This window comes from Pollachius pollachius (assembly GCF_949987615.1).
Source record: "Pollachius pollachius genome assembly, chromosome: 11".
NCBI lineage: Eukaryota > Metazoa > Chordata > Actinopteri > Gadiformes > Gadidae > Pollachius > Pollachius pollachius.
In genome coordinates, this window is record NC_136944.1 from 22,524,851 (window position 1) to 22,552,549 (window position 27,699).

General features: G+C 47.8%; 2 protein-coding genes and 2 pseudogenes across 4 annotated transcripts; 1 reads left to right on the forward strand and 3 right to left on the reverse strand.

Moving 5' to 3' along the window:
* Nucleotides 1–646: 646 nt before the first annotated feature.
* LOC307082580 (cytochrome P450 2K1-like) lies at nucleotides 647–2,119 on the reverse strand (annotated as a pseudogene). The gene is made up of 5 exons: nucleotides 1,961–2,119; nucleotides 1,672–1,802; nucleotides 1,199–1,374; nucleotides 954–1,095; nucleotides 647–855 (listed from the first exon to the last, which is right to left on the reverse strand). The product of its transcript is annotated as a cytochrome P450 2K1-like (transcript).
* Nucleotides 2,120–5,030: 2,911 nt separating this feature from the next.
* Nucleotides 5,031–5,975, reverse strand: LOC307082581 (cytochrome P450 2K1-like; annotated as a pseudogene). The gene is made up of 4 exons: nucleotides 5,798–5,975; nucleotides 5,523–5,662; nucleotides 5,275–5,424; nucleotides 5,031–5,197 (listed from the first exon to the last, which is right to left on the reverse strand). The product of its transcript is annotated as a cytochrome P450 2K1-like (transcript).
* A 15,086-nt stretch (nucleotides 5,976–21,061) lies between these two features.
* LOC307082582 (uncharacterized protein) lies at nucleotides 21,062–22,728 on the reverse strand (the record flags this gene model as incomplete). Its single annotated transcript, XM_079746200.1, has 4 exons — nucleotides 22,652–22,728; nucleotides 22,292–22,377; nucleotides 21,814–21,940; nucleotides 21,062–21,368 (listed from the first exon to the last, which is right to left on the reverse strand). The coding sequence occupies exons 2-4, from the start codon at nucleotides 22,374–22,376 to the stop codon at nucleotides 21,062–21,064; spliced, it is 519 nt and encodes a 172-aa protein (XP_079602326.1). The 5' UTR covers nucleotide 22,377; nucleotides 22,652–22,728.
* A 2,432-nt stretch (nucleotides 22,729–25,160) lies between these two features.
* Nucleotides 25,161–27,152, forward strand: tspan10 (tetraspanin 10; the record flags this gene model as incomplete). The annotated part of the gene is made up of 3 exons (XM_079745881.1): nucleotides 25,161–25,250; nucleotides 25,980–26,566; nucleotides 26,831–27,152. 3 exons carry the CDS (start codon nucleotides 25,161–25,163, stop codon nucleotides 27,150–27,152), a joined length of 999 nt encoding a protein of 332 aa, XP_079602007.1.
* Nucleotides 27,153–27,699: the final 547 nt, after the last annotated feature.

The window sequence follows — 27,699 nt, forward strand, 5'->3', positions numbered from 1 at the left end:
ATCTCAACGTTTCCTCTGTTCATTACTTGTTTATGCAACGATCCTTATATCAAGGGTGGCTGGGGGCACTTTGAGATCCCTTTGGTAATCAAATATTTGTCTAATTATTTTATCAAAACAAGGCCTAAGGCTCTTGGAGGGGATTCATAGTACAGTTTTGTACTGCACACATACACAGCCAAGAATAACCTGAGGCACATTGATGAGGTCAATGGCAGTTTACTGACCTGCTCCTTAGCATATGTCGACTGAATGACTTCTGAATATTTGAATTGTTTAAGAGACTTCTAAAAACCCATCTTTACAGTCAATCCTTCCCATGAATATTCAGTATTATCAATTTCTTTGTTTTTGATCAGTTTTTATTTTAACTTGTTTACATTGTTTATTCATTCACTTGCATTTTTGTGTGTATATATGAAGCACTTTGTAAGCGCGTGTTTGCAAAAAAGTGCTTTATAAATAAAGCTGTAAAATAAAATCAACTTAAGACATAATGGTCCCTCATCAACCTGGTGCAACGTAATACACAGTGATCCGAGAAATAGCAACCCGAAAGGGTATCATCGTGTTATATATCCCCCCCCCAACAATCCTGTATTATGTGTCAGAAAACTAAGATGTTGCATATTAAGCCACATAATCATTAACCTTCTACCTCGACCCGTCTGTGAGCACACAACTGGTGGGGGGAAGGATTGAGTGTGAGGCCCCATGTTGGAGTCAGATCGAGATCCTCCTCCGTCACTCCAGGTGGAGGACTGAAACGGTTGAGTTTGAAGTGTTGAAGGAGGCTGGTGAAGGAGAGAAAGAGCTCCATCCTGGCCAGACTCTCACCAACACACGCCCTGCGACCTGACACAGGGAACAGGGTCACACCTGGAGGTCATCTGCACAATATTCGGCAGAACACAGAAGAAGGGATACAGGGTCTGTTGATGGAGCTAGCAAACCTGCAGAGAAAGGCATGAAGACGTCACTCTCGGCAAACTTCCCATCCTCATCCAGGAAGTGGGAAGGATTAAAACTGAGTGGACTCTCCCATTCAGTCTCATCCCACAATACAGACGTCAGGAGAGGATACACTACGGTGCCCTGTAGAGAAAGGACAATTCAGGAAGTTGTGAGGATATTTATTACGGTCTTACAATATTATGGCTGGTGGCCATAATATTGTCAGACCTTCTTAATGACAGTCCTTCTTAATGAAGTAGCCTTGGAAGGTGACGTCTTGGCTGGCGGTGTGAGGGAGTGACATGGGAACGACGTTGGCCAGTCTCTGGGTCTCATGGATGACAGCATCAGTGTTCTTCCTGTCCTCCACCCTGACCTGCTGACTCCCTATCACGCTGCTCAGCTCCTCCAGTACCTGGTCTGGAAAATACACCAAAAAAGGAGTTCTGAAAAAATGAACAATGCTGTCATATAATTGATGATGAAGCGAGATCTGGCCCAAAGATGTAGCTGACTGCTTGTTCAATCCATGGAACAAAGCTGCCCACCTGTACTGTGCACCTGGTGACCATCTGACCAGGTGCCACCATTAGTACTGCATCCCCAGTGATGTGTGCCATGTCCTTGCTGGCACCACCGTCAAAGAGGTGCCTTGCACACACACACACACACACACACACACACACACACACACACACACACACACACACACCTTACCTTGTATTTTTGGATACTTGGCCATAAGCAGGAGACCCCATCTCAGTGTAGTTGCCGTTGTATCAGTACCAGCAGCAAACAGATTGCAAAAGATTTTTACTGTTGTAGTGAGGGTTTATGTTTTCAGATTCCTGGACACACAAACAAATGCAACTGAAAAGTGTACCCTACCAACAGATCAATTCATGAGGTAATGTCACCCCAAACTTAAAATAAATGCAAACTATACATAGATTTATGAATGGCCACAGTAGAAATAACAGACCAAACTTCATGTTAGGTTTCATACCCTCAGGGTCTGTTGGCGAACCAGGAATGTATCCACAAACCCTCTGCATACTTGGGGATAAAGGGTGTCCTGTAAAGCTCTGAACAATGTCCGCAGCTGTCTTCGATTTTGATTTGCATTCTTCCTGTAAATGCGGATGGTGCGAAGCCATTTGCCCATGGGGAAATGGCGTATAACTACAAAAAAGGTCCAGGTTAATTGAAAATGCAGTGAGTGCTGTTGTACAAAGTGAGGTTGAAAATATTTTTTAATAAAGCCACACACATTAAGACATAAAGAAACGTTAAATGGCTTAAATTAAGTGAAGAGATTTGAAGCAAAGTTCAAAAGTCTAAATGGAGTAAACAATGTAGCCATGCAGACCATTTAAGAAAATGTAAATGTTTGGAAACAAAAAGTGACAGTTGAATGAAAAGCGCAAAGCATTGCTAAAAATGCAGAAATGTAAAATGAATTTAAAGGACAATTCCGGTCTTTTGAACATTGAGTCCCCTTTCTGGTTTGTCTAGGATGAAATAGAGTGGTTAACACCGACATTTTGAATATTGGTCATGTCTCGAGTATTTGGCTAATTTCGAATTGCCGCTGCCTGCTTCACGATGGCTGGCTATGGGCATTCAATTCATTAAGTGGCTAGTGGTGTTTGTTGATGTTCCTAATCAAGTATCATAGCGAAATACAGTTTCTGTCATGTTCTAGACCGTGGAAAAAAGAATGTTTGGATGAAGGAATAATCAAATGGATTGGCACATTGGTTTTAACGCTACATTAGCTCACGTTGTTATGGCAATGAAAACGCCCTCAGCTGATAAAATACTGCCAGCATTTTTTTTAAACTGAAAATTAGCACCCGTGTCAACTTTTTCTGCTTCTTGCGCCTTATCATGCTTATCATGCTATGCACCATTACAAGCCTCTGCCGACTAAAACATGAAGCAATTCAAGAAGAGTCATAGATATTGCCTTGTGGTCAACTGTCATTTAATAGACTTCTGACAGATTATGTCAAGGTTTAAAATTAATTACCTGGTCATGTTATAACACAGCTGGAAATCGTGGATTTTCTGATAAAAATGAGCTAGCCTCTTTGACAGAAGAAACAGCAGAAACTGTATTAGGTGTGCTCGTGTGCATTTTTGTTTTTGTCAAACAGGAGACGCCCACCCAATCACAGGTAAGAGATTCCTGCAGAAAGGTTGCGCTCGATTTCACTAGCCCATTTGAGCCTGTTAATTAGAGTGTACAGCATCCATCCAGTGGCGGTCTTACCATAGAGGCATAGGCCGCGGCCGCTTGGGGCCCCCATAGTAGGGGGTCCCCCAACCATCCTCAAAAAAATCTTTTATTTTTTTATATTATGGCAACCCGGCCCGGGCCAATTAAGGACATGCAGAGCACCTGAGGAACAGGTGGAGAAGCAGGGCTTGAATAGCCTGCTTCTCCACTCATTCAGGGCTCTCTTAGCCATGTGGCTCGGGCACGGAGAGACTGGGATACAACCGTCGATTCCTCCCAGGTTTTCCGTTCTGTGTTTTTTCAGTGAGAGACCTTGTTTGATTTTGGAATAAAACGTGCCTTTTGGTTTTTGCCCAGCGAAGTGGTGTCCTGTTTGGGAGGAGGTTTTTCGCTCACCGTGCCGGGTTACTACAATATACACAGATACACGCGGAAATAAAGTTAAGGGTTAGGAAAAGGGTTAGGAAATAAAGTTACCCAAGCGGCTCAAATAAAAGAAAAAAGCTAAAAGACGCAGGTAAGTACTTGGCAACGCTGCCAAAGATGACACACTTTTTACGGCTACTGTTGGGGATACAGACAAGAACAACAACGTCCAAAGTGTTGAACATGCCGTTACAGCAGCAGCAGCAGCTAGCTGAAGACGTCAATAAGTAGGACTCTGTGTCAGAAGCATATGATGTGGAGAACAATCTATCTTCTCTCTCTCTCTCTCTCTCTCTCTCTCTCTCTCTCTCTCTCATACATAGGTTTGTTTGTATAATGTTTGAAATGTTCAATCTCAACTGTAATGTCAATTCACTTACAATATCCTGTATCTTGTACATGGGTTTGTTTGCAATATGATTGAAATGTCAATCTCAAGTGCAATGCAAATTGCAACCTCACTCACACATACAAAGTAAATTATTCATCTTGGCAATTTTTGTGTATATGGCTGTTTGTGATGTTTTACTAAGTATATGACTGTTGGTGGGGGTTTACCCTAACTACTTGTCTTGCTGGTTATATTGATATTGATTTGATCTTAAAAAAAAGAATAAACAGTGCTATCTTCCTGGCATTTTGGCAAAGACAGGTGTTATCTGAAACCTTATCCTCTTTTGGGTTCCATTGTGACTATTAGTTTGTGTATTGCTACACTTTGTGTGTTCTCGGCTTTCCATCTTCATTTTGGATTAAAGAAGTGTATGCAGGGTTTAAAGGGGAAGTTATTTTTTCTCATCTCCAACCATTACTTCCGCGTAGATTAGCTTTACCTGCCTATCCACCATTCAGTCTGTATTTTTTTTTTCTCTGTTCTCTTTTAAAGATCGGACGAGGTGGGCCCCATACAATACCTCGCCTTGTGCCCCCAATTTGCTAAAACCGCCACTGCTTCCATCCTCCCATTGCTTGTGTAAAAAAATCGGTAGAATATTAGATTTGAGGACGAAGCGATAGGGTAGGCTAAGGCAAGTTTTGGGTGGGCTTGAGCCCACCCAAAAGAGGTCTAGCTTCACCACTGGTTACGTCTTAAACAGTTGAAGTACCAGAGGACGTCTCCTCCGATCTCCCATTGACTCCCATATTAAAAAAAAGATAGTATTTTAAAAGTAGAATATCTTAAAAAGTATAAAATATTTAAAAAATCAGAAAAGAGGCGCGCGATTCCAAACTAATATGAACATTTTAAAATTGGAATGGAGTCTCTAGGTGAAAAATGTAGGAAGGAGATAGGTCCCAAAGTTTGTAGAGGATAAGAAAGAAAGAAAGAATAAAATCTAAGAAGAAAAATAGTTGAGCACTGCATGCAGCACTCACCTTATTAAGAAAATCAAAATAAAATTGTAAATTATACCTTTGCTGAAGGGGATCCAACAATTTGAATGGTCTCATTGGCTCTATCGACCATAGCTTTAAACTCTGGGTCATCATATTCAAACCTACTGCCATACATAATGGCTCAGATTATATTGGAGACGGCGTAGTTCATGGATTTTTGCGTGTCAAAAGCTTTTCCTGTGACATAAAGGATGATTTGTTATAATCAAATTATCAACAGTGACAATAAATAACTGAGGAACTGTAATACTTACCTTTATGTTGCTCAAACACCTCAATGAGCTTTTCGCATTCTTCTATGATTTTCTCTTCACTCATGTTCTTGCCCATCCCAAACTCTCTCATTGTTGTCAGTGTAAAACGTCTCATCTCTTTCCATGACTCTCCATTAGCAAACAAAATGCCTAGATCAAATGTGACATTTTGTTACTTTTTTACTTTTCATAATAATGCTGTGAGTTTTATGAGCCAGTCACTTAATAATTTGTATCCATTAACATACCATTCCCTTTAGAAACTGTATGCATTAATGGGGTTAACTCTCTGTCTCCAAATGCATCTGCATGGTTGACCAGGGCTTGTTTGACAGGGCTTCTTTGTTCCTAAATACTCTGTGAATACGTTTCCATATTTCTTGGAAAACTGATAGCAGAAAGACATGCAGTACCAATCATGATCAAGTACCAATCAATCAATAATCAAATGGATAACAGATTAATAATCAAGTGAATAACATGTCTTCCAGGAAGGACCGAAAAAAAACAATAGTGGCCTCACCTCCCAGAGTGTGATGTATGGTTTCATAAAATCCAGGCTCAAGAGGAGCCTGGATTTCGACTGTCGAGCCTGGACTTCTCCTCCTGGAGGAGGAGAAGAAGAAGAGGACCAGCAGACCTACAAGAGCCCCCAGCAGGGGGACTGAAGCGGACGAATGGAGAAGTTCTAGAAGCACCATGATCGTCCACAAATAACGAAGTCAGGCAAGTGGGTTTACAGGTTTAATGACTGCATTCTTTATGAAGTAGAAGTAACCTAAGGCCTGGGACAGCTTTTGTAGAAGCAAGCAAATGTTTAAGTGCAGGGGGAGGAGGGGAAAGTTTAACATAATTTATTAACATTTAAATTGTACAAGTCAATGTACAATCAGGTCAATGTTTAATCTCCTTTCCCTGGCACCCGCCTGGTTCATTCAAAGTTTTATCCTGTTGAACTCGCTGAATTGAACGTTCAAACAACAAGGAAAAAATGAGCAGCAGTAAATTAAATAAATAATTGTATCTATAGTTCAGTCATTTAAAATGATTACTGTCTGCGTTTCTTAGCCTGACAGCTTAAGGAAGGGCATCGCCTCTTTGAAAGTAGGTCTCAGCTGGGTCTAGGTCTAGTTATTACGAGGGTCTACGTAGATTAGTCTGTAATAATCCTACAGGGGGCATCTGTTCACAATGAGTAAACTAACAATGGTTAGTTTGCAATGTTGGTCGGGGGAACATCACAACAAAGGGAGGAAATCAGATATTTTTGACACAGTTAATATTTAATCCAACAGTCAATGAGACACAAACTGTTAAGGTTTAGATGAGTGTGAAAAACACCACAGCACACCACCTGGTGGTCATCTTAACTGGGCACCAGGACAAAGGGGTTGATGTTAAAACTGGTTTAAGGCAGAGTTGGTAGAATCGTACCGGTCATAGCTGTTACGTTGCACCGGCATGTCAGAGCTCTCCTTGAGTGTGGTGAGGGTTATGCACCACAGGTGTGCCGCCACACCCAGCCCCAGGGACTAATCGGTCTGACTCAGGCCAGGTGGGACTGCTTAATCAGGGCCACTGCCGATGGAAAGCACCTAACCCTAAGCACCAAGACTTTAGATTACTAATCTAAGATTGTAAACAATGTCAATTCTAGGTGAATGTGCGTTTCCTTTTTTTATTAGGTGAGTGCTGCATGCATCGCTCAACTATTGTTCTTCATAAGTTTTATTAAGTGGGTACTGCATGCAGCGCTTAACTATAGTTCTTCATAAGTTTCTTTCTTTCTTTCTTTCTTTCTTCCTTTCTCATTCTCTGCAAACTTTGGGACCTATCTCCTACCTCAATTTTCAATTTCACCTAGAGACTCCATTCAAATTTTAAAAAGTCCAGAATAGCTTGGAATCGCGTGCTTCTTTTGAGATTTTTGAATGTTTTATACTTTTTAAGATATTCTACTTTAAAATACTATCTTTCTTTTAACATGGGAGTCAATGGGAGGACGGCGGTTGAAGTTGAAGTTTACGTCTTAAACTTCAACTGTTTAAGACGTAACTAAATAAATGTTCAACCGTTTATCTTCTTTCAAACCATTTATCAAATCTACACACTTGTATCTTTAATAATATCTAAACGGAATTTCGATATCATTTAAACTTTCTTCAGAGTCACAGTTTTAGTTTCATACCTGCTTCGTTTTCAGCTGTTTTCATTGAAGACGCCTGCCCTTTCTGACACCTACTTCTTGAAGGGGAACTATGCAACTTCTTTGGCTTAATTTACCTTCATATAACAGGTTAAGAGTCATTGTGATTGTAATGACAGGTAGTGACCTCTGGAGGTCAGTGTCATAGCCCATAGGCCGTAACATACGTAGCCACTAGGAAGTAGGATCGAACACATAGGCCGTAACATACATAGCCACTAGGAAGTAGGCTCGAACACATAGGCCGTAATTACCATACATAGCCACTAGGAAGTAGGATCGAACACATAAACTGGAATTACCACACATAGCCACAAGGAAGTAGGACCCGACATTTTAAGCTGCAATAACTATTCCAGCCACAGAGGGCAGCACCTTTAGACAGGTGAGGAGGGCGAAACCAATACGTCACATAGGCCACGCCTACTCGGTATTAAAGCAGGACCTGAAGCCAACGAGATCAGAAACATCTGGCAGTCCATACTAGGGAGTTAGGTAGAGAGGCCTGCTGTTTGTCGCTCACACGCGTGTCCATACAATTCTCCTCCTTTTGCTTCATAGTTACCATACCGAAATACTTTAACAAATAAAGTGAGTTCAAAGCGATCCGGATTAGACTACTTTCTTCAAGAACGCAACAGAATCAAAACTTTATTGATCCCCGGGGGGAAATTGTTTTGTTCCAGGTGCTCCATACAAATAGAAATTACAAGCGTAGAAGATAAGATATATTTACATTCTGTTTTATGTGCAAATAGCAATGAAAATGAAGAGTGAATAAATAAATTATAGTTTGTTTATTTAAATAGTAATTTGTCAGATTATCAGAGGGAGGAGTTATGATGGCCAAAATAACCTCAACCTCAACAAACACACCACATATACAGTACAGATATAGGCACACGTTAAGGCCCATGGTAAAGACATGTCCCAACAATAGAAGCCGTCAAATGCTCACACAATGGACACACTCATCCGAATCTATCTGCTGATAACACTCGGCCGCAGCCCGGGGTGCTCAAGGCCAGGCAGGTGTTCTCGAGATACCCCCACACCAGCCTTGACTCCCACAACTCGCAACACACAATTCGCTAGAAGAAAACACATAAGACTGATACACTCTGAAGGACATTACGCTCATTTGAAGCAGAACCTCTACGGAGGCGAAGCTCCGGACAACCTCAGCGCTGTTAGGGACTTGGACATTTTCACTCGATCGATCTCTTACGCTCTATAGCTCAGTATAACCTTTTTCACCTTACTAAATAAATCCAAGGCCCTCGTGCTGACAATTTTATCTCCTCTCCGTCTCAGTTTATCTGTTCAAGTAACTAGGCAGACTGTTTTTCCCAACAGTTAGAGTTTAATGGCCACAGGCAGTAATGACTTCCTGTGGTGATAAGACCTATCATTTAGTGTTCACCCTGAATGACTCTGAAAAGCAGTGCCAGCATTTTAATGTTTTAACCATTCAGTGAACAAAAGGCAACAGGCTGATTTTTAGGGTGCCACTCAATGACATACAAATGCAGACCGAAGCGTCATCAACACGCCCACTCAAATGGTCTGAAATGCAGACTTTTTACTCCTCATTCACACATAAGGGAATTGACATTTCCGCCGGCTAAAATACTACCTTAGTAATCTATTGTAAGCCCCCCAGTCAAAGTTAACTATAAGTTAATAATGTTCGAAATCAATTGTATAATATTATAAACAATTAATGAAAACATTCAGTTTCATCCACCTCATGTTGGTTGGTTCTATGAACATCTTTACTGTACCGACAGCGATATATTGTTTCACTTCTTGTGACAAATGTACTTATTGTAACAAATGCACTTATTGTAAGTCGCTTTGGATAGAAGCGTCTGCTAAATGCCCTAAATGTAAATGTAAAATGTCATGTTTGTAAAGCAATCTCAGTAAATCAAACATGAAAAGATAGTCTTTTGATTGGTCATATTTTTATGGTTATGGTTCATAGACCCTATGGACAGGTTTTACGAAGTTTACAAACAGAAGAAGCAACCATTGTGCAAGCCTCATCATTCCAATCATCTTCCATCTGCACCCAAAATGTTATGTGGGCACAATGTTCCCCTGCATTCTTGTTGTTTGGCTCTTTCTGGTACCAAAAAGCCACGTCTACTTTGGACCCTTCGCTCCACATCCAGGAGCCTTCTTTATGCACATCACTGAATCCTATCCAGTTGAACCCTTTGGTTGGGTCAAAGTTCTCTATCGGCGTGGTAATGAAGTTCATTTCGCTGACGTCGTGGATAGAGACCAGGTGTGCGTCCAAAGATAGGCAGTTGTTACGTATTTTAAGTACATGGGCTACCATACATGCCACTAGGAAGTAGGATCGAACACATAAGCCGTAATTACCATACATAGCCACTAGGATGTAGGATCGAACACATAAGCTGTAATTACTATATATAGCCACAAGGGGGGCAGGACCCGTCATATAAGCTGCAATAACTATTCCAGCCACAGAAGGCAGCACCTTTAGACAGGTGAGGAGGGCGGAGCCAATACGACACATAAGCCACGCCTACTCGGTATTAAAGCAGGGCCTGGACCCAACACAATCAGAAACATCCGGCAGTCCAAACTAGGGAGTTAGATACAGAGGCCTGCTGTTTCTCGCTCACACGCGTGTCCATACAATTCCTCTCCTTTTGCTTCATAGTTACCATACCGAAATACTTTAACAAATAAAGTGAGTTAAAAGTGATCCGGATTAGACTACTTTCTTCAAGAACGCAACACTACTTGCCCAGTTTGTGCTGGAGCGGAGGGGGGTAATAAAGGGTAGATTCGGGGCTGGAGTGACCAGTAAGAAGAAGCGGGAGGCATGGGTAGAAATACGCGTGAACCTAAATGCTTCCTTCCCTGCTGTGTGTCGCTCTACCGACGATTGCGAAAAACGTTGGTATGCCCTGCAATCAGTGTAGGTTGGAGATTGCCGACTATAAAAGAGCTGTCGCGGCTACAGGTAAGTCCATTATTAACATTGCTTGTATTCAATTGGGAAATGCATTTGCATGTCTTAATTTTACAATTAACAAAGGCTACAGTGATATGAAACGTGAATGAAACTGAAATTGAATTTGTTGGAGGAGGATCTGCACCAAAGCCGTTGTCCCCGGTCGCATTGGTGGTGTAGGCCGTCCTAGGCTCGGACACAAGCATAACTGGCCTTCAGGGTGCAGCTGATCCTGCAGTCGAGTTGCTAAAGGAGATTGAGGGGTACGCATGCAATGATTACAATAGGCTACATGAAAAACCTTTCTGTTTAATATTTACAGAAGAATTACAATGTGCAACTGGTCAACCCACTTCCCAAAAATGTGTTACAAATTATATATATATATGTATTCCCCACAGGAGAAATGAAGATCAAAGTCCAGCTGCAGCTGCAGCATCACATCACACAGCTCTTCCTCTTCTCCCCCTCCTAGCCCTTCCTCTGCCAGCTCTTCCTCTTCCAGCTGCACCTCCTCTCACAGCTCTTCCTCTCCCTGCTCTTCCTCTTCCAACTCTCCCTCTTGGTGCACCCACTGCCTCTCCTCTCCCTCTTGCTGCTGGTGCCAGTTCACTGTTGGAGAAGAAATTGAGGATGGAAATGAGGGTTTTAAAAAGGCAAAGAAAGGTCCTCAAAGCGAAACAGTGGCTAATAAAAATGAAGAAAAAATATCAGTCTTAAGATAGAAAAATTGAAAGAAAATAAATGTTATGAACTACACAAATGTGTGTTGACTGATTTGTGCCAAGGTGTTTACCTAAAATGTGTATTCACAAAGTGATCCCTAAATGCCAGTCCACTCGGTTCCACACGGCCAAATTCATTGTCATGTTGATCGCCATCATCATCATCATCATCGTGGTCATCGTCCTCTTCATCATCATCGTCTGGCCGTGGAATTTTCCTCCGCTTGCAGAGGTTGTGTAGAATGGCACATACAGTGATGACTGTGCTTGCCCTCTCTGGGGTGAGGCGTATTTCGCCGTGGAGGACATGAAACCGACGTTTCATCTGCCCAATTCCTCTCTCCATAACATTTCGTGTATGTTTGTGTGTGGAAAACCAGTAAACAATAATAAATATGGATTCAACAAATAAAAGGCGTCAAAGAGCCAATACGATGTGTTTTACGCATAGGACTAAGCGTAATCTGCGTAATCACTTACATGTTATACTTTAACTGTGCTCCCGGTTGTGGATTAAGGTAGGTTGTCACGAGCCACGTCTTGCAGGGATAGCCACTGTCACCCAGCAAGTGACACCCAACTGGTACATGGTGCCTCTCAAAAAGATGCCTCGGACCGCTCTCCATTAAAATGCGCGAATCATGGGTAGCTCCAGGCCACTTTGCAACAACATCCAGTATGTTAAAATTTGAATCAAAAACAACGTGTTGATGGAATGCACTTTCTTCCTATTGACGACCACGTCCTCATCTTTTGATGGCGCAATTATTTTTATGTGCGTCCCGTCAATAGCACCGACCACTCCGGGCATACCTGCAATTGCCATGAAGTTGGCTTTGATCCTGTGTAATTGTTGACTGTCCAAAGGAAACCGGATAAACTGTTGGATGATATGTGGTCTAGAGAGCGCGTTGATAGTTTGGTTTATGGAATGGCACGGATGGTTATTTCTAAGTCATCGGCATTGCAAAGTTGCATTTTCCTTGTTGCTGAGTAACGTAGTGTTGCCAAACATTTTATTTCGGGACTAATCAGATTATTCCTGTTAGTCTGGGATGTTATTGCATCCCGCACTAACTCCACAACAAGTTTAATACCCTCACGATTTAGCCTATATCTCTTCATTAACTCAGTCTTCCATTGTCTCCAAAACATTTCGTCTCGCAGCCACTTTACGATTCTTTTTGAATAGGTCTTACTGAGTTAGGAGTCCTAAATTTAAGAGTGACACGCCCATTATTTTTAGGAGTTACTCCTAAATTCGCCAGTTAGGACCTACTTTTAGCCCTGAGATCCTTTGTGAATACGGCCCCAGGTTTAGAAGGGTCTCAATGGGATAATGCCTTGTACAAGTGATCCTTAGGTTGAGAGTTCGAATCCCGATTAGAGCATTATGAATAAGATGAACATGACATTCGGCCATTGCTCTGCAGCTCACCTGCAAGCTGATGCACAGTATTGCATTAAGTGGAACATCTTTCCTTCATAATTATATGTCAGCTATACATCTTCCATTAGTGTGTTTTTGACTTTTAATTTTGCTCGAACCCTGTTAATCCAACCCAGTCTTACGGAAATACGTGACACTGTCACGTCACGTCATTTAATCTATTCATTCGTGATCTGGGACACGTAATTTCAATTCTTTCGTGCCAAAAGCACAAATTTCAAACTTATTCTAAAAAGAAGGGATGAAGCAGCTACCTTTATTCCGTCGCGGTTTGCCTACAGAGCAGCGCACCTGCATTAAATATATCTGTGAATTGTCACAATTTCTCAGAATCAAAAGTGAACGTAGAAACGGGTGGCCAGAAGCTGTCATATTGTTAGAAATGTGTGCTTTTGGCACGAAAAAAATGGAAATTACGTGTCCCAGATCACAAATAAATAGATTAAATGACGTGACAGTGTCACGTATTTCCGTGAGACTTGGTTGGTTAATCACCACTTGCGGTTATATTCAATCATATATATCAATCAATATATATCATATATATCAATCAATACCATACCTTTCATAAGGCATATTGTTTGTGCAGCTAGTACCACTATTGCTTCAGCGACTACTACTACTACTTCAGCGACTACTACTACTACTACTACTACTACTACTTCAGCGACTACTACTACCAGTGTTGGGAAAGATCACTTTCTACGTGAACTAGTTCAAAGTTCAGTTCACAAGTTTTTAAATGAACTAGTTCAGTTAAACGTTCATAATTCACAATTTTGAACTAAGTTCACAGTTCCAAAAAATGAACTAGTTCATAGTTCTTTTTTTCAATATGTTGCCGTGAGCTATTATTTTTTTTCGGTATTTTGAACATTAAGCCCCCTTTGTGGTTTGTCTAGGATGAAATAGAGCGGTTGAATCAAGTATCGTAGCGAAATACAGTTTCTATCGTGTTTTATTGCACATTTAGCGCATTTTGTAAATTTAATTGATTTCTGTTGGAAGACTCATTGCTCGTTGGCCGGAAATGGAAAAGGGGGGGTGTTCACGTTTGGTTGTAGTCTTTTCGCTCGGTTCTAGCCCTACTGTTGAGACGGAGAACCGAGCGAAAAGACTACAACCAAACTAAACAGCCCCCCCCCCCCCCCCCTTTCCGTTTCCGGCCAACAAATAATGATTCTATGAGGTGTTCTAGTCCGCTGAGCTATGAGCCTGGACCCAACACAATCAGAAACATCCGGCAGTCAGATACAGAGGCCTGCTGTTTCTCGCTCACACGCGTGAGCGAGAAACATAAGCTATGAGAGCTTATGTTATGGATTGTACATATTTATAATCCAAAATTCGTCCCAGCCTTCATACGACAGATACTATAGGGTCTATAGCATATAACCGCCTTTTCTGATTACAGTTTAATGTAACAGTAAGCTGGCAACACCGCAACCGCAAATTAACCACACAGAGATAACCATGGCAACCGGTCAAACAACACGGCGATCTGCGCTCGCATCCGCCGTGTTGATAAACAAATAACCCCCCTATTGAACCAAGTTAAACCGAGTGAGCGTGCCATTCACAGACACCAGAATGAACGAGTTCACAGTAACGTTCATCAGGCAGTAATACAGTACGTTCAGTTCGCCCAAAATATGAACGAGTTCATGAACTATCGTTCAATGAACGCGTTCAGGCACAACACTGACTACTACTACTATCTTCCAGCTTTGACAGTATTACAGTTTAGCTTCCAGCTTTTGTAACAATGAATTTCAGCACTTTGCTTCTTCAGATAATGCAATTTAGCGTCTGTCAGTTTTCGATTTCAGCTTCCAGGTTTTTTAGTAGTGCACTGCAATACATTTGACCTTTCAGATTTTTCGGTTCAATTCCTTTTACATTTCTGCATTTTTAGCAATGTGTAATGGGTTCGATGAATGAGAGCAGGCGGGGTTGTCGTTCTCTCCGCAGGAGATCGGTTTATTTTGCGATACAAACTGAACAGAAATCTCAAAAGGTAACAAAAAGGTCCATTTAGCTGTCTCTCGGTGAATCTGGCTCAGCGTCACGCTCGCTCCGGACCTCCCTGGTCCGTTCGCTCCCGGGTCTCCTACTATAACAGAAAACAGGCACATAAGTACAGCCTCCCTGATTGACCTGAGTGCAGACACCTGCTCGTCACCAGGTTCAATCCCCCCCCCCGGCCAATCCCGTGCGCTCCCAACCTGTCCATACTCCCCCTGCTGGCCAGACGTCGCACGTCCCCCCACACGCCCCCACCGCCCGACACCGGCCGGGGTCACATCCGGCCGCCGACTCACTCCCCCCCCCCGGAGCGGGAGAGGAAGTCTGCCACGGCCATTTGTGCCCCAGGCCTGTGCACGACCCGAAAGTTAAAGGGCTGCAACGCGAGGTACCACCGGGTGATCCTCGCGTTGGCGTCCTTCATGCGGTGGAGCCACTGGAGGGGGGCGTGGTCGGAGTAGAGGGTGAATGCGCGCCCCAACAGGTAGTAGCGAAGGGCGCCGACCGCCCACCGGATGGCGAGACACTCCTTCTCCACCGTGCTGTACCGACCCTCCCGGTCCGATAGTTTCCGGCTCAGGTACAGCACCGGGCGGTCGACCCCCTCCACCTGCTGGGTCAGGACCGCGCCCAGCCCCCTATCCGACGCGTCCGTCTGCAGGGAGAAAGGGAGATCAAAGTTAGGGGCGCATAGGACCGACTCTCCACAGAGGGCTGTTTTAATAGCCTCAAACGACACCTGGCACGGCTCCGACCACTGGACTGTATCTGGGGCCCTCTTACGGGTGAGGTCGGTCAAGGGGCTGGCCAGGTCCGAGAAGTGTGGCACGAACTGCCGGTAGTACCCTGCCAGCCCCAAGAACCGCCTCACCTCCTTCTTGGTTCTGGGCCGAGCGGAGGCGGCCACCGCCGTGGTTTTAGCGACCTGTGGCCGGACCTCCCCCCCCCCCCCAGGTGGTACCCCAGATACTGGATCTCCCTCCGCCCGATCACGCACTTCTTCGGGTTGGCCGTGAGCCCCGCTCGTCTCAGCGACTGAAGGACGGCCGCCACCTGCCGCACATGCTGCTCCCACGTTCCACTATAGATGACCACGTCATCAATGTAGGCAGCAGCATATGCGGCGTGTGGCCGTAACACCCGGTCTATCAGTTGCTGAAACGTGGCCGGGGCCCCGAACAACCCGAACGGAAGCACCTTGAACTGGTATAAACCGAGCGGAGTGGAGAACGCCGTTTTTTCCCGGGCTGCTGGAGACAGCGGAATCTGCCAGTAGCCCTTCGTGCAGTCCAGAGTCGTATAATAGGTGGCCATGCCAAGCCGGTCCACGAGCTCGTCGATCCGAGGCATTGGGTAGGCGTCAAACTTTGAGACCGCGTTCACCCTACGATAGTCCACACAGAATCGGACCGACCCGTCCGGCTTCCCCACAAGCACGACGGGACTGCACCAGTCGCTGTGGGACTCCTCGACCACGCCCAACTCTAACATGGTTGCTAATTCGCGCCGTACCACATCTTGTTTGTGGACGGGCAGCCTATAGGGGCGTGTCCGCACCGTTAACCCGGGCTGCGTCTCGATGTCGTGAGTAATTAGCGGGGTGCGACCGGGCAGGGGCGAAAAGACGTCAGCGAACTGGAGTTGCAGGCCGGCAACGTCCCGCGCCTGACTCCGCGAGAGGTCCTCGCCCTGACCTACCGGAGGGGTGGGACCTGGGCCCGGGACTTCCGGCCCGAGCTCTTCTCCCTCCGGCAGCGTCGACTCAAACGCGACAGGGACCACGTCGTTCCACCTCTTCAGGAGGTTGATGTGGTACACCTGTTTGTTTTCGCCCCTGTCCGAACGCGCTACCTCGTAATCCACGTCCCTGACTCGCCGCGTGACCCCGAAGGGCCCTTGCCACTTCGCGAGTAATTTGGTGTTAGAGGTGGGCAGCAGTACCAGGACCTTGTCCCCCGGGGTGAGATCGCGTAATCTAGTCCCTCTGTCGTACAGGCGTCTCTGACTCTCCTGGGCGCGGTGCAAATGCTCACGTGACAATACCCCTAGTGAGTGAAGCTTTGCACGCAGGTCCATGACGTACTGGATTTCGTTTTTGCTGTCACTGGACCCCTCCTCCCAGTTTTCTTTAATGAGGTCCAGGACGCCCCTGGGCTTGCGCCCATAGAGTAACTCAAATGGGGAAAACCCCGTGGAAGCCTGGGGCACTTCCCGCACTGCAAACAACAGAGGGTCTAGCCATTGATGCCAATTTCGAGCATCTTCATGTACGAACTTGCGGATCATGGACTTTAACGTCCGGTTAAACCTCTCACACAAGCCGTCCGTGGCTGGGTGATAGACGCTTGTGCGGACGGCCTTGACCTTCAACAACCCGTAAAGTTCTCTAATCGTGCGTGACATGAAATTGGTGCCCTGGTCAGTGAGAATCTCTTTCGGGATTCCCACCCGCGATACGACATGAAACAACGCCTGCGCAGCACTCTTCGCGGAGATGTTGCGCAACGGAATTGCTTCCGGGTATCGGGTTGCGTAGTCGATCAGGACTAACACAAATCGATACCCTTGTGCGGAACGTTCTAATGGCCCGATAATGTCCATGCCAACGCGGTCGAAGGGGGCTTCCACCAGGGGGAGGGGCCGTAAGGGAGCCCTGGGGACGGCCGGGGGATTCACCAGCTGGCATTCGGGGCAGGATGCGCACCACCTGCGCACTTCCGCCCGAATCCCCGGCCAATAGAACCGGGCCATTATCCGGTTGAGTGTTTTCTCGTACCCCAAATGGCCCGCCATTGGGTTGTAATGCGCCGCCTGGAAGACCATTTCCCGGCGGCTCCTTGGCACCAGCAACTGGGTGATCACCTCCTCACTCTGGGTGTCACGACTCACTCGAAATAGCCTGTCCCTAACCACCATGAAGTGTGGGTAAGTCAGCGCCGCGTCTGGCCGGACCCGACTCCCATCAATACTTATCACCTGGTCGTAGGCTGAGCTCAATGTGGCGTCACGAGACTGCTCGAGGGGGAAATCCTCCACCGGTGGGAATCTCGGAGCTGGGACCTCGGGGTGAGGACCCCCCCCCTTCCCCCGATTCCTGAGCAGCGTCGGGCGCCCCCGCCTCGGCGCAGAATACCGCACATGACTTACATATCCCTACCTGTCGTGTCCGCATCCCCATAGTCCCCCTAACTGCCTGTGGGAACCCCGCCCAATCCAACCCAAGAATCAGGGGATGCGAGAGGCTCGAACTAACCGCCGCCTTCACCCTATATTTTCTACCCCCACAACGAATTTCGATGGGGACCAAAGGATACTCGTGCACATCCCCGTGTATACACCTCACCGAAACGTTCAACGCCTCCACCAATGCCTCGGACCGCACCAGGCGCTGGTGGATCATGGTCTGCATGCAGCCCGAGTCCAACAGCGCCTGGTGCGTCCCCCGCTGTATCCTCACCGGGATACGGTACGCCTCGCCGGGACCGTGGGGAGGAGACGGGGCCCCGGTGACGCGGACGACCTGACCCACCTCCATCATGGGGCACTCCCGCCGGAGTGCCCCATGATGGTTGGCATCTCCCGCCGTGGGGCAGCCGCCCCGGTACGTGGGCCCGGTGTCGGCGGTCGCTGGCTCGCCGGTGGTGGCTGCAGGTGGCTCTCCGCCAGGTCGACCGCAGCAGCGAGGCTCTCGGGCCGGTGGTACCGGACCCAGGCGGAGGTCCGAGCCGGCAGCCCCTCCACGAATCTTTCCAAGACCACGTGCTCGACCACGTCCTCCGCCGTGTTCCGGTCTGGGACCAGCCACCTCTTGGCCTGGTCCCTCAGCTGCTGGGCGAAGGCGAAGGGGTCGGTCCCCCTCGCTGAAGGCCAGCTCCCGGAATCGCCGTTGATGTTCCTCGGGGTAGAGACCCAGCCGGTCCCGGATGGCCCTGGTGATCGCGTCGTAGTCCCGCTGGGCCCCGGCCGGCAGGCTGTGGGCCGTGAGCTGCGCCTCTCCGGTCAGGAGCGGTAGGAGCCGGTGCGCCCACTACGGTCGAGGCCACCCCGAGACCTCGGCCACCCCCTGGAAGGTTTCGAGGAAGGCTTCCGCGTCGTCGGCCTCCCCCATCTTCGGGACGTGAATCTGGGCTGCGGGTCCCGGCCCTCGGGGTCCTCCTCCGCGTCCGCCGGAGGCGAGGAGCTCATGGAGCATGGCCCGATCGGCGGCAAAGGACTGGGCCAGCTCCGTGAGCACCTCGTTCTGTGCCTGGTGGAGCTGGCCTTGCCTCTCGGCCATCTGGGCCAGGTGCCCGAGTACATTTCCCAACGGGGACTGGTCCATTTATCTGCTCTCGGGGCCCCAGTTTGGGCTCCAGTGTAACGGGTTCGATGAATGAGAGCAGGCGGGGTTGTCGTTCTCTCCGCAGGAGATCGGTTTATTTTGCGATACAAACTGAACAGAAATCTCAAAAGGTAACAAAAAGGTCCATTTAGCCGTCTCTCGGTGAATCTGGCTCAGCGTCACGCTCGCTCCGGACCTCCCTGGTCCGTTCGCTCCCGGGTCTCCTACTATAACAGAAAACAGGCACATAAGTACAGCCTCCCTGATTGACCTGAGTGCAGACACCTGCTCGTCACCAGGTTCAATCCCCCCCCCCGGCCAATCCCGTGCGCTCCCAACCTGTCCATACTCCCCCTGCTGGCCAGACGCCGCACGTCCCCCCACACAATGCTTAGCACTTTTCTTTCAGCTGTCACTTTATTTGTTTTCCAACCATTTACATTCTTTTAAATGGTGTGCATGTTTGCATCGTTTACTCCATTTAGACTTTTGAACTCTGTTCAAATCCCTTCACTGGATTTAAGCTATTTAATGTTTCTTTATGTCTTAATCTATGTGACTTTATTAAAAAATATTTTCAACCTCACTTTGCACTGCAGCCCTCACCACGTTTTCTGCAGGAAATGCATGTTCTATTTTAATATTGGTTTTGCCCAATCAAGTTGATGGAAGCGCGGGATTGGATATTAACAGCGAACACAAAAAAAGCATTATTAATAATATGTTCAGTGTTTCAGCCCTGCTATAGGCTATATTATTATTAATAATATGTTCAGAGCTGCTTTATTTTATTATCGATAATATATTCAGTGATTCGGTGCTGTTGCTTTGGTCTGAGACACCATGCCCCCTCATTTGAATTTACCAGCTGGAAATGTGGCATGAAATAAATGTTGTCCTTTTTAAAACAAATGTATTTATTTCCATACATTGACTGATTTATTTCATAGCCATATTTATCTATTTAATTACTTTTTAGTCAAATGGCATTCCATATAATTCATCACATAAATATGGCTAAACAACCAATCAGTTCACTAACGTAGAGTGGTGAAGTTTAAATGGAGTTGTAGTAGCTGAGAATGGACTGTGGGGGGCAGGCAGTACACCTACTAAAATTAATTCACTTGAATTTCAGTAGCATAATGGATTTTGTATAATATATTAACGACATGTTTATATGATTATTATTATTTTTATAATAAACATTATTTATTGCTAATTATTTATTACAATTTTCTTTTTGGTGTAATCAGGAAATACACTACACACACCAAAATACAAATTTAAAGCCATACATTGTTATTAATTTCTGTCCAAATATGAATCCGGAAATTGTTGAACATTTAATTAATGTTGTTGTCTGAACTGTTCATGTTCATGGCCCCGTGTCCTCCGGTCGTTCCACCGTCCGCCAATCTGCTGTCGTCCAGCCAGGCCTGTCCGTCTGTCTGGCCCAGTGACAGACAGACGGAGTGTTAGCAGATGTTCGCTGGCTTGTAAACGTGAGTCCGGTCATCGTTGGGACAACGACCAGCACCGCGGTTCAGCAATGTTCCAAATCAGTCTGCCCCTTCGGCCACGTCACTAAAGTGAAGAGAGGACCTACACGTTCATAGTGGCCGCGGGTTCAAATCCCTCTGATGAAACGATCAGCAGGTCTGAATGCAAAACTGTTAAGTCTCACAAACAAAGATTGATGCCCTTGGTGCTTGCTGTTTGTGCACTGGAAGATATCATGAGAAAAGCCAATATGTTCCAATGATTAAAGTTATGAACATTTCTGTAATTATGTTGTTGGCAAAGCTGATTCAATAGAAATCATTAAAATTAACAAATTGTTGCCACTAAGCACACACTCATAGAAAAAAGGAAGCTTCAACTTTTTATATTATGAAACATAATATTTTTTTCTTTTAAGATAATTCACCATCGTATATGTATCAAAAAGAAATAAAATGGCCCCTGTCCGTGACAATAAACGAATAACACACAATTATAACGGGAGTATATTTATATCAAATTTATATTCTAATATAATATATTAAAATGATACAATTATATCCTAAGGTCGCAGGGAGACTTTCCTCGCCCGTCTTCTGGAGTATATCACCGGCGACCCGTCGCTCCTGTACTTCCCGGTCCTGGAGCGCAGAGCCTGCCGCAGCCCGGGCCGGGAGGACGCCACCAGACCGGAACGGGGGGGCGTCGCCTCTACCGGCTTCTGGGGCGGAGGGGAGAACTTGCGGGTCTGCAGGTCGTCGACGAAGCCCTCCACGCCGTCAAACCTCGCGGTGAGACCGGCAAGCTCGTTCTTCAGAGAGTTGAACTGATTGTAGAGGTCAGCGAGGGCTTCAGAGAGGGGCTGGATCCTTCAAAAGGAAAATATATAATTACAATGTGTAAAATTCCACTTAAAAATAATACTCAGCATCGTGTAGCATCTTATCTTTGCTGTACAGCTATCTTTGTTGTATAAAGGGAATGGGTTGACCTAGCGATTGTTAGTGCTTGGCACTTGGTTCTATGAACATCCTTACTGTACCGACAGCCATATATTGGCTGCCTCTTTGGATAAAAGCACCTTCTAAATGCCCTAAATGTAAATGTTAAAATAAGCAATAGCAAACACAAAAACCTTGTTTGCGTGTATTTTGAATGTGAACAAGATTTTCAGGCTGAGTGGGCCTACTTAACGACATCCAGCTGTTCAAATCAGTGAGTAAATATGAGAGTGATTATCACATGTTTTCAGCCAGACGCCTTGACATGATCCCACGGCGTCAACACTTTACACTGCGGTCGATTCCCACCTACCTGCTGTAGTCAGGGAGCAGAGAGACATGGTCGTTGGCCAGCGAGTCCTTCACCTGGGCAATGATGGCGAACTTCCAGTTGTCCAACACCTGGGTCAGGTTGGAACAGGTCTTCTCATGGCGGTGGTCTGCCAAGAACGACGTGAAATGTATTTTCTACAATCTGGATGCTTTTTTAATTTATGTATACAAATTAATTTGTAACCGGAAGGTTGATAGTTGATCCCCGGCTCCTCCATCTTGCCGAGTGTCGAGGTGTTCCTGAGCGAGAAACCCTCATCCTAACTGCTCCTGACGAACTGGCTGTCGCCGTGTGTGTGTGTGTGAATGTGTGTGTGAATGGGTGAATGTTAAGAAATATTGTGCTTTGAGGGGCCACTGGTTAGAAAAAGCGCTGCAAATGCAGTCCATTTTTCAGTCATTTCATTTTTTACAATGGTTAAAACTTACAATCTAAAATAGTGCTTTCTGCTCCTAACCTTCATGTTCCATGATGGTCTTCTGTTTCCACTTCTGGGCACCACACACTGAGAGCATGCAGAGAAGAGCCAGCACTCTCCCCATCCTGGAGACAAGACACACTCATTACTCATAATTACAGTAAACCTCCATTCTGGTGCGGTGTTGTTCCTCCGTTGAGAGATCACAGATGTTGTGGTAACAGTCACTATTGTTTGGCAAAGATTTATCTATCTTTTCAATTTAAATGATTAGCACTTTGTCCATCACACGGGGCTTGATAACTCAACTCAGTAAAAAACACATGAATTCAATTAAATTAATACATTTTGAACCAAGAGTGAAAGTCGAACAATATTCAATATCCAAAACGACCTCACCTGTCTGGGAGGTTGGCGAAAATGCTTTTGTTTTGGGCCGGATCAGCTTGACAGCTCAGCTTGTGTGCATTAATCCTTCAGCAAAGACACTTGTTGGAACCGTGACCCTGAACAGCATTTATATAACCTCCTCCCCCTCTCCGCCCGCCCCCTTCGGCTTCACCGAGAGCTGCACTCCCATGCGTGTGTGTGTTCACATCACCGCACTCACGCATGCTACACGAGCATTTGTGACGCAGACGTATAACGCCAAAGTTTCACACGTGCACACCAGAGCGACGTAAAAACACACGCATGCACGCACAGACACACACACACACACACACACACACAGACAGACAGACAGACAGACAGACAGACAGACAGACAGACAGACAGACAGACAGACAGACAGACAGACAGACAGACAGACAGACAGACAGACAGGCAGACAGACGTGTAGAAGCCTATGCCAGGTCGAACCCTAGCTATGCAGAACCATAGTGATGCCATCCGCCTCTCTCCAAAGCAAGGTGGAGCGACATGCATCCGACCCCTAGCCACAGGGCCTGGGATGGGCGGTCCTCTTTCCTGGTATCTGGGGCAGGCGGTGGTCCTCCTCTCCCCTGGGAGCTGAGGCAGGTCCCGGGCCACCTCGCACCCCGCTGGGCTCTGCCAGGGCAGGCGTCCAGAGGAGGTGTTTGATGTAGCGGCGGGACTGTCTCTTCTCCAGCGCAGCATTCCTCCGTCCCTCCGTAATAGAGTCTGCTCGGCATATGGCCTTCGACCGGCCCCGCACGCTGAGCGGTTCAAGGGTCGGGCCGGGGTCAGGATCTCGTGGAGATCCGTTTGCTCCCGGGCGCCTGGGGCCCAGAGACGGGTCGTTTAGAGACCGCCCGCGGGGATGATGTCTGCCTGCAAGACGATAACCGGACTCCTTGTATCAACAATTAATCATGGGATTAGGTGTTGTCGTCGGTGTGTTATCATTGGCCGGTCATCAATGTGTTTTGTAGTTAAAAGGAGAACGAAATTAGAAAGACTAAAGCAAAACAATCTGTATCCATGGTGGCAAACATCTGAGTTCAAGCTGCGGACAGATTGTTTCGTTAGCATTGCACTGAAAGACGACATGTGGTGTTGTGTGTCTGTTGTTTGTTTGTGTGTGTCTGTTGTGTGTTTGTGTGTGTCTGTTGTGTGTTTGTGCGTGTCTGTTGTGTGTTTGTGGGGCGGGGAGGGGCTCCATGTCCCTGTTTTTAATAGAAAAGAATATCCTTAGCAACATCAGTATTGTATTTTGCAATATAGTTGGGCATATTTTCCTAATGAATTGAGCAGCGACGTTGACACGGGCCGCTAATGGATTTCCCTGGCAGAGCCACTTCATTGGACGTTATGGAATAGAAAAACAAATGGGTCTAAACTTTAACAAATAAATAAAACTGCAATTCTTAAAGGGAACACACCATGGGACCAGTGCCAAACCATTTGGCCATAAAGGGCAGTTCCTGTTTTGAACCCGATTACGATTATCGACCACTGTGGTGCAGGTCCTACCGAGATACACTTTTTCACTTAACCCCCGACAGCTTCGGCTCAGAGGGAAAGAGTGACATCAGAACACATGATGGGCCAGGTTTATATCCTGGCCCATTGCTCTCTCTGTCTCTCTGGCTCTCTCTCTCTGGCTCTCTCTCTCTCATGCTCTCGCGCACGCTCTCGCTCTCTCTCCCTCTATCGCTCTCTCCCTCTCTCGTTCTCTCTCATTCTCTCTCTCTCTCTCTCTCTCACCCCCCCCCCTCTCTCTCTCTCTCTGTTTTTCTCATAGTTGTAATGGATATACCAGAAGACAATATATTTTAATGATGTTATCTGAATGTTGAAGGAGAAGGAGAAGAGCAGTACCAAATAATAAAAAGCAGTAGTTAAACTAGTAGTACCTGGTGTGGTATATTGTAACATTAAGGGACCTGGACCACAAATGGACCGTTTTATATCTACCTTCCTACCTACCTCACTTCTGACTGACTGATGTCATAACGATGTGCTGGCATATCACTCTGGGTTGACGTCAGGTCTCTTTCACACTGTTTTACCCATCGCATTCCCTCTTTGCTTTTCCCTTGTGTCTTTGATCTCTCTCTCTCTCTCTCTCTGTCTCTCTCTCTCTCTGTCTCTCTCTCTGTCTCTCTCTCTCTGGCTCTCTCCCTCTCTCTCTCTGTCTCTCTCTCTCTCTCTCTCTCTCTCTGTCTCTGTCTCTGTCTCTCTCTCTCTCTCTCTCTCTCGACCATATAATCCCTGCACTGTGACTCTCACATGATGGTGGAACCCTGAGCCCCCCCCCCCCGGCTGTAACCAGGGGCTACTCACGGCCTTTTACAACACCCCTCTCACATGCTTTGCTCTACACTGTTCGGCGAATGGTCTTCATGCGGTGTCAGTGTGTGTGTGTGTGTGGGTGTTCTCGCCGTAGATCGATTCACTCAGACCCTCTCAGAGGGACAGGCCGGTCTCTCTGTCTCCTGGGACGATGAGTGGATTCCGGGCCTCCGGACGTCCCTTCTGGTCCTGGTCCAGGGGGGACGCGACCCAGACTGAGAGCAGGCCTCTCATCCCCAAGGTAAGGAGCAGCACAGTCCGCTCAGAAGTCTGTGTTACTTTATTAAGTGTCTGTGCCTTTGATCCAAAGGGACGTAGCGCGAACCTTCTGGTGTTAACATTATCGTTTCAATGAGCAACATGTGTCGCTTATGAGCAGGCAGCCTTTGGCTTCTTGCTCTAAGTACACCCATGTAGGCTGCTGGCGTTGGGGGGTGAGAAACCCAAACCTTTTTAGCCGGGCTTCGAACACCCTAACCACGACACTAGCCTGCTCCTCCACTCGCCAGCTAATGACTACCCAGCAGAGTGGTGACCAGAGGGGCTGGAACAGGGCCTGAACAGGGCTTGTGCATCGAAATGGAGAGCTCACCAGCAAGACATCCCATGATGTAATGGGATTGTATCATGCACCTCTCTTAAAATGGAGTGCTCGCCATCAAAACATCCCGTGAGGCAATGGGATTGCATCATGGGTTGTTTTGTCGGTGAGCACTGCATTCTGAGAGGACTCAAGGGACTGACAGATTAAGGATAGGTCGTAAATCATCATAAATACAACGCAATCGAGGAATGACTAACGCCGTGGCGGTGTGTTTCGAACACAACAATGTTTTCCAACTCGTAACAAACATTCAAACCCCCCCCCCGTTCTTCCAAAATGGAGACAGCCCTGCAACGCGACCCCGCTTTGCCGCTTTGTATAAAAGCGTGTGCTAAACACCCTCAATGTAAATGTTATCAAACGCAGGAGGGCCAGGCAGCTGTCGGGGGGCCTCTGTACGGCCCCGTCGGCGACCCAGAGCCCCGGTACGACGACGGCGAGGAGAGCCAGAGCGACCCCGAGACCTTCACGCCCCGCTCTGGCCACTCCTCCGGCGACCACTGCCTGAAGCTGCTGGTGCTCTCCAGCAACCTGCTGTTCTCCGTGCTGGGCATGGTGGTGCTCTGCCTTGGGCTGTGGGGCCTCATCACCAAGGAGTCCTTTGCCCAGGAGCGCATCGGAGGCATCGGCACGGACCCCATGCTGGTGTTCGTGGCGCTGGGCACCCTGCTGAGCGCCCTGTGCCTGTCGGGCTGCGTGGGCGCGCTGCGGGAGAACGGCTGCCTGCTGAGGTGCTTCGCGGCCGCCGTGCTGGCGCTGATCGCCGCCCAGGTGCTGGCCGCCATCGCGGCCTTCAGCCTGCAGGGGGCGGCGGAGGGCTACCTGCGCTCCGGCCTGCTCGTCGCCATGGCGCGTTACCAGGACGACCTGGACCTCAGGTTCATCGTGGACGAGATCCAGACCGGCCTGGAGTGCTGCGGCGCCGACGACTACCGCGACTGGGAGGTCAACATGTGAGTGGGACGGGGGGACTGGGAGGGACTGGCAGAGACTGGGAGGGACTGGCAGAGACTGGGAGGACTGGGAGGGACTGGCAGAGACTGGGAGAGACTGGGAGGGACTGGCAGAGACTGGGAGAGACTGGGAGAGCCTGGGAGGTCAACAAGTGAGTCCCAACTATCTGTGTTGTACGGGGAATGGGTTAACCTAGTGATGGTTAGTGCTTGGCACTTGGTTCTATTATTATTATACCCCCCCCCCCCCCCCCACCCCCACAGATACTACAACTGCTCGGCCCCGGGGGTGCTGGCCTGCGGGGTCCCGGCCACCTGCTGCGTGGCCCCCCTGGAGAACGGCACGGTGTGGAACTCCCAGTGCGGCGTGGGCGCCCAGGCGCTGGACGTGTTCTCGGCCCAGAGCGCGGTCTTCCTGGGGGGCTGCCTGGGGGGCGTGGCCCGCTGGGTGGAGCGCCACTCGGCCGCCATCGGCGCGGCGGGCATCGTGGTGCTGGGGGTCCAGATCCTCACGCTGTCGGCCACCGCCCGCCTCCTCGACACCATCCAGTGGCACAAGGCCTACAGCCGGGGGCTCCCCCGCTAGGGGGGGGGGGGGGAGGAGGAGGAGGAGGAGGAGGTGGGGGAGGAGAGGGAGGAGGAGGAGGGGGAGAACTGGGAGGGGGAGGAGGAGGAGGAGGAGGAGGTGGCCTCGACACCATCCAGTGGCACAAGGCCTACAGCCGGGGGCTCCCCAGCTTAGGAGGAGGAGAGGGAGGAGGAGGGGGAGGAGGAGGAGGAGGAGGAGGGGAGGAGGTTGAGGGGGAGGAGGAGGAGGAGGAGAGGGAGGAGGGGGGGAGGAGGAGGAGGGGGAGGAGGAGGAGGAGGAGGAGGAGAGGGAGGAGGAGAGGGAGGAGGAGGAGGGGGAGGAGGAGGAGAGGGAGGGCCTGGAGGAGGAGGAGGAGGAAGAGGAGGAGGGGGAGGAGAGGGAGGGTGAGGAGGAGGAGGAGGAGGAGAGGGAGGAGGTTGAGGAGGAGGAGGAGGAGGAGGAGAGGGAGGAGGAGGAGGTGGAGGGGGAGGGGGAGGAGGAGGAGGAGGAGAGGGAGGACCTGGAGGAGGAGGAGGAGGAGGAGGAGGAAGAGGAGGAGGTGGAG